Genomic DNA, 10,246 nt, shown 5'->3' with positions numbered 1-10,246 from the left:
CACATTCATGTAAAAAAAAAAAATCACACATGAGTAGAGTATGTTATATTCTCAAATGTTTTTATAATACCTCTTGTGCACTTAGACTGATAGTGAACTTTTTTTTCACAGAGAAAGGCTTGTGCAAAAGCAAGAATAAGTAAGATAGAAAGTTGCATTCAAGACCACATAAAGATTGTGCATATTTCTAAGTCGGTGTTCTCCACAGCCAATCAAAACCAGGCATAATAGTTAGCAGATAACTGTGCCATAAAATAGATTGCTTTCCAGTCCTGAAGGAAGCACCTTACAAGGCCACATTTCCAAGGTGTACTAAGGCATTGCGTAGTTTTTCACAATATAAGTAGAAAACTATGTTAAACAGAAAGGCAACGTGCAAGCAATATTTTAAGAATGATTGTGTGGGCTCATTTACAAAGCAACACATTCCCTTAAGAAAAAACACATTCGGAGGAATTGGTCACATAGCAAGGTGATTTATAGTATTAATATTGTTATTATTATAACTAAGGCTTCCCTTTAGAGGCTACAAATAAGCCACTTTTATGTACAGAGCCTGTAATGCCATAACATGGATTTAATAAATAATTGTTAAAATGCAAAATGATTTGTGAACAATGCTGCGAGGTTTGGATAGATTTGGAGCGTCGAGTCTGGAGCACGATTGTCGAGCGGTGACTGAGTCAGGTCCTCACTTGGAATTTCCCAGCTTTAGTGAGGTATTTGACCCCTTTAAAGGGTTTGTACTTCTCCCCATACATGTCCAGACGGTTCACCTTCAGACCTGCAGGGAACAAATGTTCATTGTGTTCGTTATTGGAACAACACATTGTGACACTGACCCGTTATTTGTATCACCTGATATGGCTAGCTGCTGAATTTTCATGTCAATGTTGAGCGAGGGGTTCTCCTCCGGTTTTGGAGCACCCGATTGCACGCTCAGGCTGCCTCGCAGGTTTGGAAGCTTCTGTGGGTTTAGTTTGCCCACGTCCCACACCAAAACCTACACAAAAGCACGCATGGGTGCTTTTAGTAACACAACTAAAGCTATGTCGTAGCGAATGAACCACATTTTTAAGTGAGCAGGATATAAAGTACCGTACTTTGTTAATGATACGTAAAGTCAGGTTGCATGATGGTGGTAAAAGACATCCATTGTACTTTTCTGAGTGAGTGCTATATAATGACTCCTCAGTCCCTGATTTATCGGCAAGACACAAACGTATGGCATCTTATGAGCTGAATGGGCATTCACCTTGGTGGCGAGGTCATACGTGTAGTTCCCCTGCGTGGCAGTGAGGTTGGCATTGAGCACAGCTTTGGGCATGTGGATGGTGACCAGCAGTCCCTCCACCGTCTTCCCCATCGTCTGCTTGGGTCCGATTGTGATGTCCAGACGGCCGCAAGGGCCTGTCTCCATAAAGCTGATGTTCTGCTTCACGTAAACCGGAATGGCGACAAGACTGGGGAAGGCAACGGCGGTTGGTTAAGATGATCCCAAAAGGATATTGAAGGTTTTTTGGAATAAGTAAGATGGAGACAAACAGCGAGCGGTGAAGTCATTCAGTATTGTCTGCGCATACTTTTGTGAGCTGACGTGATAAGTCATGAGGGTAAAGTTGCCGTCGGGCGGGATGAAAGAGAGGACGCGCTCCGATTCCCAGCGCTTGAAACGGACTGAAGGGTGAAAGCTGACGTCGTCCAGGAGACGGGGATTCTTCAATTCATAAAGCAAAAATTTGCAAATCGTTAAATGAATGCATATAATCATGACACAAACTGTTGTTCTTATATTGGCATTTTCATTTTTAAGTCAAGGCACCATTGTACTGTATCTATTAAAGCTGAGCGCTCACCATAAAGGACAGCGTGAGGTCGGGCATCCCTGTGAGTCTGACGCAGGCTTCAATCACACCTTGAATCTCTGCAAACACTGTGGAACCTGAACAAAAAGCACAGTTTATTAAAATGGACCTTACATGACATATGACAGTGACAGTGTGGACTCATCCATCCATTTTTATTTGTGTTGCTCAGTCGACAGTGGACATCTCAGTAGAGAGCATCTACAAACCTGATTTGTCCAAAATGGCATCTATTTCCTCAATGACGTCAAAGTATGCTTCATTGTTGGTGTATTTCACACCAACGCGCCTCCAGGGAATATTGGACAACTGGCCCGTGGGAAGCGTGTCTCCAAGATTGCTTCCCCCTGAGAAGAAACACAAGTTTTCGACCGTATTCACGCACATTTTGAGATCAAGTAAACATCATCCGCCATCTATTTACCTGTGAGAGTATTGACGACTGATCGAAGAATGGTGGGAGGTCTGATCATCTCCTTCAGGACGTTGGACTCGGTTGCCAGCGGAAAACCGTTGTCCAGCATCTCTTCGAGGATTTCGTACACCGTCACCAGGTTGTCTTTGATCACGCTTTCAGAGCATTCGCCAAAGTAGTCCTGTTGTATGCAAAATCATTTGAGGATCTGGTGTATATCCTTGAAACGTGTGTCTACCTCTTACCTGAAGTGTCTCTGCAACCTTGTGCAGGAATTCAATGACAAACAGTGGAGGCACTTCAGTCTGGATGACAGCGAGGAAGAAGAGCTTCCCTCTGTATATATTAATGAGATAGTGGTGCGGGGTCTGCAGGATGGGAGGCACATTCTCAGGTTCCAGTGCCTTTTCCTTAGCTTCGAAGAAATAGTCGCACACACTACGGTTGATGACGCTCTTCCAGTGTTTCTCCAGGAAGATGTCTCCCGTGTAATTAATGAGGAACACACTGTGGATCATCTCAGCTGAAACAATAAGGTTATTGTTGTTGTTGTCAACAAAGCAGGGTTACAATGACGCACGTCAGTACTTTTAAAGCGTTTAGAGAAAATTATGATTCTGTTTTCCATATTGATTCAAAACTGATGGTGTCATAAAGAAAAGTGTCACATAATCACATGGAGTGAAAATCTGAACAACTCAGTCAACAGTTTACTTCAAACACTTCCCGAACTTGCATCTTTTGGGATCGGCAATATATACAATGAATGTTAAAGGTATACAATAATATGACACAACATTACATACAGAGAAAAGCTTATGAGTAAAAAAGTTCGGTAAAATATTTTAACTTTTACCTGCTGACTCCGGTTTAGTCGACAAGTTGTGATGTTGCCAATAGACAGGAAAAGCCGAGTGGCTGCCTGAGCCAACGAAACGCATACCCAACTTGAGATATTATTTTATGCCAGAAAATTAAAGGAACTACAAACAATTTGCTGTATGTTTTAACCCCCCAAATAATAATGTTAGAATGTATGTGGGTTTGTGTTTTGAGAGGCAACTGTTAAACCCTTTTCATCAGGCAGATTTAAAGGCAGCTAACCTTGCTTCCGTTTACGTTACCTCACTGTCGTCTTTCAGGACTTTTGTAAATAAGTTTTCTAGACGCTGAGGTGTCAGTAATAAGTAAAACACACTGATGTCGTGGAAGGGTTTTTACGTTAAATGTATATTATTGCCGCATCCGCCTGCTTTGTGGCGAATAATTAACTTGGAATCTTAAATATAGATCACCTTCAACGGAAGTGTCGAAACTTGGTATTACATAAAATCTGAAATACAGTTCAAACGCATTTCAGATTTGGGCAAGTTCCTCCTTTACCTCATTCGGCCGCGTTTAAATCTTCGTTTTAGAATAGTGACATTCAAAAAATAAGTTGATTAATTTTTTTATTTTTAATGACGCTGATTTGGTCGTTAAATGTCGCATGTGATTGGTGGAGCCCTCATGGACCGCCCTGCTTTGGCGCCTGCGAGCCTTCAATCAGGGTGAATATATAAAGAAGTTTTATTAGCAGCAGGATACCTGCACGATGTCTCCCCGGTAAGAAGGTGAACGCGACGTGACTCGCTTGACCAACGATGGCCTCCGACGACGAACCCAAAGCCAAGAAACCTAAACTTTCCGCGGAAGAGAAGACTGGCTCTGTAGCCGAAAGGTCTCCCGTGAAATTAAGGTGATCACAGTCCTGGGGTTTGGAAATGCGCGTCATTGTTTATTATTAAAATATGTGAGGTTCGCTTGCAGTCGGATTTTTGTTTGCACAGACGAGGATGGATGAATGGGGTCAGCGTGTTGTGGAACCTAATTGTAATAACTACTTTGAAAAATGGATTAAAATGTGTACTAAAGTTGCAATCCAATCTTCTTCGAGTAGTGCCATTAAAACGTGTTCCATTGTCCTATGAGTTGCCATTGCCGGTTCAAGGTGACCCTTGGTATGTAGAAATAAATAGTTCACTCCTCGTCAGTGAATTGCTGTCCCGTTGCCAGATTTGTTGGGCTGACACCTGAACTAACCACCACATGCATGGCACGGCAGTCACGTGACCTCGGCAAGCCTGTTTGGTACCCAGTTTCCCCACGGTTGCACTTGAACGCACCGTGATGCGATTCTTCACGCTTTTAATCCATCTCCTCTGAAGCGTTTATCTGCACGCCTCTCACGAACTTAGAAGTATCTTTCACAAGAGATGTGTTGAGGCAAACCCAGCCAATAGCCAGGCTAAGAGCGAGTGTCGTGGCCCTTCCTCCTTTAGATGCCCACCAGTCAACCAGTAGGAGGAGGAGGAGGAGCTGGGGTTGCAGGGGGAGCATCGATCTGTCACACGTTTGTGCTGAAATTGAGCAGTTTGAGAATTATTTGCTCCTTTCTTATGTAGCTTGCTCAACAGGTTTCTTGCACCCACACAGACAGACACAGAGAGAGATGTCTGCATTAAGGTAAGTCTCCATTGGAAAAAGGATTAATGTAATGCTTGAGTAATTGACTACACAGATGTAATCTGATTTGCATAAAAGGAAGCTGTATGTATTGTAGGAGAAGATAGTTGAGATGTGGTCGTGGAATCCATGCATTCCCTTTAGAATTCACAAGTGTGCTTCTTCAATGTTACCCAAGGGAGGCATGAGGATTTAGTCTACTCTGGACTGCAAGATTTTGTGGATTAGGAAAGCAAAACGTTACGTGACAGCCGATTGCTTGTGCATGTTTTTCACTGACATAAGGCCTAGGGGTCGAAAACAGATTGCGTGCGGGTCCATATCAGTGAGCTCTTGCAAATGGAAACACACGGCCTTTGACTGCAGGTGTTTTCCTCACCAATACCATTCAGTCCTCCTTACTGCGTTTAGGAATTTTCCAAGTGCTGTGTCACCCTGGAGAAACAACCCACAATCCAGCTGGTGCCATCTTAATGCAATCACACACATGGATGACTGTGTTCGCTCTTTATACAATTACAACACAGTAGGCGTGCACCATGTCTCCTTTTTTTGTGCAGATTTTTCGTAATCGTCCAAATGAAGTATAAATAAATTCAAGTTGCACGTATTGCACTCATTGATTTATCTAGAGCAGACTCGGAGAAAGTAAACAAGCAGTATGCCACAACATTTAATCTCAAAATGGCTAAATTCTCTTTTTATGCTTATTGTTGCAGCCCTAATTCACTCTTTGGGATGGGGAATCCCTTGCTGGACATTTGTGCTGTGGTGGACAAAGACTTCCTGGAGAAGTAAGTTCAACAACAATTCAAATTGTTTATTTCTGATGGTCTAAGATGCACCACTTACTAATTGGCAGCTTCTAGTGCAGAATGAACAGTTTTTTTTTTTCTGTTAAACCTATGGGCGGATAAACCAACTATTTGAGTTCCTGGTACGAGTTGGCACCTGCCAATCAGTTTATTTACTTCTCTCATTGACTTTGTATACTCTGCAATAACTGGCAGTTTCCAGTAATGTCCACGTTGCACTGAAGTGACCAGGACAAAGTGCTCATGTGGCTTCCAGTTCAGAGTCCACCCTGCCTGCAAGGAAGGCCCCTTGTTTGAAGGCCCCTTACATAAAGGCTGGAAGTTGATTTAAAACAGGCAACCACATAATCCAGTTCAACCTCTCTTCCCATGAAGCAGAAATGAAACTGTGCCTCGGGCATCAACGTTTTCTAGACCAAATAGTGCGTCTGCTGTCCTGACAAAGAGAAACCAGAAGACTGTCGTATTTTTTCCGAATGAATTTTAATGACGTGCTTTTTTGTGCTCTTTAATTTCTAGATACACACTGAAGCCCAATGACCAAATCCTGGCTGAGGACAAACACAAAGCCCTGTGCGTATTTCTCTCCCTTGTTGAATATTGACTATTTTACGTCACGTGCACGCCTCTCGCTGTTCCATCTACATTCTGACGGGTCCTTTCGAGGCTGGAACGGACCGGTCAAAACAGCCTGCGTTGAAGTCTCTTTGGTTATAGAACAGCAATAGTGGATCTGGCGCAGCAAATGTGTGTGAGCCAATAGCAGAGCGGGACTTTTCACCTCCCAGTTCCTGTGAGACCAGAGCCACAAAGCAAACAGCAGGAGATAAAGTTGTGCATGCAAGCTCGCTGTACTTACTCATCAAGGAGGTGTGCGGTCACACGACACACTTATTGACTTACAAGGCAGACTTAGAGTGGTTTGGAAAATATCACCAAGGAGTTGTCAAAAATGAAAAACATGACCTATGTGACAGTGCTTATGCAAGATGACAAGATGAAAAAGGGGTCAGAAGTCATTGCAATGCAGACATCTGTGGGGGGAAAGGTCACACACGCACGTATTCCACACAAGAACTGCATCAGAGCATAAAGCTATCTTTTGCATTTTACACAGTGAAGATGGAAAATTACTAAGACTCCCATTCATTTTTACCCTGATCAGCACTTGCAGGATGACTCTTTGTTTCCCTGCATTAAGCAAGCAAGACTAGTCGGAAAGTTCCATGCTGCAACATCTGGCTCCGTCTCAGTACATTTAACAGCAGTCGTCCTGCCTACAGTCTGGGACAAACCACCTCTTGGTCCTGCTGTGTTGTAATACAATCCTCGGCCGCTAGAGGGCATCGCCTACTCTGAAATAGGCGATTGTACTGTATATTGGCATGACGTTTTTGGAGAAACCACCCATCATACACTTAGTTTTAGGACAATTTGAGGGTGAATCTGAAAACGGCTTATAATTGGTTAAATCAGCTTGCCAAGTGCAACATTTGAATAATCAAATGCCACATAGGTTTTCCTTTTATTTTGTTTTTTTGGCCCCATGAAGGTTTGATGAGCTAGTGAATAAGTTCAAAGCTGAATACCACGCAGGGGGAGCCACACAGAACTCCATAAAGATCGCTCAGGTTAGTAGTCGCCGGCGTTGTGGTCCTGCGACAACACCGCAGTCCTTTATTTAATGTGGTCGTAATCTGTGCTGTCACTGCGTGCAGTGGCTGATCCAGGAACCTCACAAAGTGGGCACCTTCTTCGGATGCATCGGTAAGGACAAGTTTGGGGAGATCTTGAAGAAGAAGGCCGAGGAGGCCCACATTGATGCCCATTACTACGAGCAAGACCAGGAGCCCACGGGCACATGTGCAGCGTGCATCACCGGAGCGAATCGGTAAGGTACACACACACACACACGTAAGCGTTTAGTTTCCTTAAAATATATACAGTAATACATGAATTGTTGATCTCGAGTGTTTCCCACTTTCTTTAAGATCGTTGGTGGCTAACCTGGCTGCCGCTAACTGTTATAAGAAGGAGAAACATCTGGATCTAGAAGAAAACTGGAAGTTGGTGGAAAAGGCTAAAGTTTGTTATATTGCCGTGAGTACCACCATCATGACCAACATTGGAATTCATTAGCAAGAACATTCATTTAAAAGGGCCAGGAGATTTCACATGAAGTAAATTTGATAATGAACTTGGACAAGATCAGTATACATATTTTTTGTTTAGTGGCATGCTTTTCCAATGTGCCTTGGCTCAAAGGTTGATCCACATGTAATGTTGATTTGTTTTTTTTTTGTTTTTGTTTTGTTTTTTCTCCCCTTGCAGGGTTTCTTTGTCACAGTGTCTTTGGAGTCCATGCTGAAAGTGGCCAAGCACGCATCAGAAAATAACAAACTGTTCTGTATGAACCTGTCAGCACCCTTCATCTGTCAGTTCTTCAAGGACCACCTGGTGCAACTGTTGCCCTACGTGGACGTGCTCTTCGGCAACGAGACGGTAAAGCAGCTTCTCAGCTTCTGCACCTGAGTATTTTTGTTCCAGCACAGCATACCACTGCATTTGATATTTCTTGGGGTTAGGCTTTTTATTTTAACACCACGACTTTTCTTTTAAGATCTGGAAATTGGGATTGCATGGTGGTGTCATTGTTTTTATCTTCAGCATATCTCTTTAAATGCATTCACACTGGCTCCTGGTAAGCCATAAATAGTTCCAGCACTACAAAAAAAAAAAAAAAACTGTTTACTTTCTTCTGACAAACTGTCTGTAGCTCTTCCAAGTCTCCAAAAAAGCAATCTTGTTTTCATCAGTCCACAAAATTTCTCCATTTCTGTTTTAGGGCAGCTGGTGTGTCTTTTGGCAAATTGTCACCTCTTCAGCAAGTCATTTTCTTTTTCCCTCACAATCGGACTTTGCAGTGACTTTTTGCCCAAAAAGGGACATAAATGAAATAAGAAAAAAAAATACTTAAGGAATGTTTAGTAATGGAAATGCTCATTGGGAATATTTTATCCCACCCCTGGTATTCAGGGAGCAACAAATATTCCCTAAACGGTGATTTTTGTTTTGATTCCATTCTACAGGAGGCTGCCGCATTTGCGAAAGAACAAGCTTTTGAGGTGATTCAATGTCCCTCTTGCATTCTCTGCTGCACTCTCATGCATTTTGTTTAAAACATGCGTCATGCGGTCACGTCTGTGCAGACCAAAGACATTAAGGAGATTGCCAAGAAAATACAGGCTCTGTCCAAAGTCAACAGCAAAAGACAAAGAATTGTTGTCTTTACTCAGGGGAAGGAGGAAACCGTGATGGCTCTCGGTAACATTTCCATTCCCATTTTCCCCATCTCAAATAAAAGTAGTCTGTGTTTAACGTGTCATTCTTTTCCCTTTTTGTGTTCAGGTGACAAAATTGAGACCTTTCCAGTGATGGCAATTGATCCCAAAGACCTGGTGGACACAAACGGTGCTGGTGACGCCTTTGTCGGAGGTGAGAGATTGCAACGGTTGCTTCTCTGTTTTGTTGGCCTTCAGTGAGTTTGAAAAGGTTTTTTAACGTTTCGCAGGTTTCTTGTCTGGGCTGGTTCGAGAAAAACCGCTGGACCAATGCGTCAGAGCGGCTCACTACGCTGCCAATGTCGTCATTAGAAGATCGGGTTGCACGTTCCCCGAAAAGCCAAATTTTGTTTGATGCATTTTAATTGATGTTTTGTTTCATTTGAGACAAAATGTCACCCCTGGTCAGTGCTTTTATCCCAGTGCTTCCTCGCAGATAATTGTATCTTTTTTTTTTTTTTTTTTTTTTTTTTTTTTTTTTTTTAAATGTGCCATTTGATTTTTTTTGTGCCACCTCACATTAGCATGTCTTATTTTCCTGTGCCTGGTGGCACTGCAGGAATTATTCAGAGGGATTTTTGTCAGTCATAAAAAAAATGCAAAGTCATCAAATCAAATTATGATATTTATAATTTGGGCCAAAAACAAGACTGCTTTTTTGACATCAGAACTGTCAAGTTGAGGACGCCACACTCAACTGATTGGTTTGTTTTAATGTTTTGTCACTTGTGTGTGACTTGTTTAGCCCAATAATGAGCACATTTGTTTTTTTCAAATGCATGAATTAATAAGTGCCAAAGCCAATGGCCACAAAAATATTGAGCTGAGACGTTAAACATTTTCAAATCGAGTGCATTGTGTGAATGGCCATTCTAATGGTGTCATTTGTTTTTTTTCCTCCCCAAGTACCTCAACACACAGCTTTGTTAAATTTGACATAAATGCCAGTTTATCACATTGTGATAAGATCTTGATTTTACTGCTTCAGTTTGATTTGGATTAATCAATACTTGAATACACATTTGACAATTTCTGATGAAGCACAGTGGTGTAGTCTTCCTTTTCTAATTGTTTTTAAATCTTTGATGTACAATCTCATTCAATGATGTTCATGATGCCTCAAGTGACCCTTTTGTCTGCTTCTTGCCAGACTTTGTATTACGTGGATAAATAAAATTAAAGTGTTGGAGATCCCCCATTTTTCTTCAACATTTTTTTTTTACTTTGCCTTGCTAATAACACTTTTAAATGTACTTGAGATGCATTAAGAAATTTCATTAAAGAGTTGTTTACTTCACAGTACCC

The 10,246-nt window shown here is 42.1% G+C and overlaps 2 protein-coding genes across 4 annotated transcripts; one reads left to right on the top strand and one right to left on the bottom strand.

The window, feature by feature from the left end:
* Positions 1-43: 43 nt before the first annotated feature.
* ap3m1 (adaptor related protein complex 3 subunit mu 1) lies at positions 44-3,622 on the bottom strand. 2 transcript variants are annotated; one of them, XM_037271754.1, is made up of 10 exons: positions 3,405-3,422; positions 3,137-3,202; positions 2,526-2,803; positions 2,290-2,461; positions 2,075-2,212; positions 1,857-1,942; positions 1,584-1,717; positions 1,256-1,463; positions 859-1,003; positions 44-784 (listed from the first exon to the last, which is right to left on the bottom strand). In XM_037271754.1, exons 3-10 carry the CDS (start codon positions 2,796-2,798, stop codon positions 684-686), a joined length of 1,257 nt encoding a protein of 418 aa, XP_037127649.1. In that variant the 5' UTR covers positions 2,799-2,803; positions 3,137-3,202; positions 3,405-3,422; the 3' UTR covers positions 44-683. The 2 variants fall into 2 exon arrangements, with proteins under 2 accessions (XP_037127649.1, XP_037127648.1); XM_037271753.1 differs by having other exon boundaries at positions 3,137-3,622.
* A 230-nt stretch (positions 3,623-3,852) lies between these two features.
* Positions 3,853-10,139, top strand: LOC119134741 (adenosine kinase-like). 2 transcript variants are annotated; one of them, XM_037271788.1, is made up of 11 exons: positions 3,853-4,018; positions 5,505-5,579; positions 6,120-6,173; positions 7,153-7,231; positions 7,319-7,491; positions 7,592-7,700; positions 7,932-8,102; positions 8,690-8,725; positions 8,810-8,924; positions 9,009-9,095; positions 9,172-10,139. In XM_037271788.1, the coding sequence occupies exons 1-11, from the start codon at positions 3,924-3,926 to the stop codon at positions 9,294-9,296; spliced, it is 1,119 nt and encodes a 372-aa protein (XP_037127683.1). In that variant the 5' UTR covers positions 3,853-3,923; the 3' UTR covers positions 9,297-10,139. The 2 variants fall into 2 exon arrangements, with proteins under 2 accessions (XP_037127683.1, XP_037127684.1); XM_037271789.1 differs by lacking the exon at positions 3,853-4,018 and adding an exon at positions 4,552-4,785.
* Positions 10,140-10,246: the final 107 nt, after the last annotated feature.

The sequence above is a fragment of the Syngnathus acus genome, chromosome 15 (assembly GCF_901709675.1).
Source record: "Syngnathus acus chromosome 15, fSynAcu1.2, whole genome shotgun sequence".
Classification (NCBI taxonomy): Eukaryota; Metazoa; Chordata; class Actinopteri; order Syngnathiformes; family Syngnathidae; genus Syngnathus; species Syngnathus acus.
Note: the sequence above shows the minus strand (reverse complement) of the source record. Positions and strands in the feature narration are given on the sequence as shown.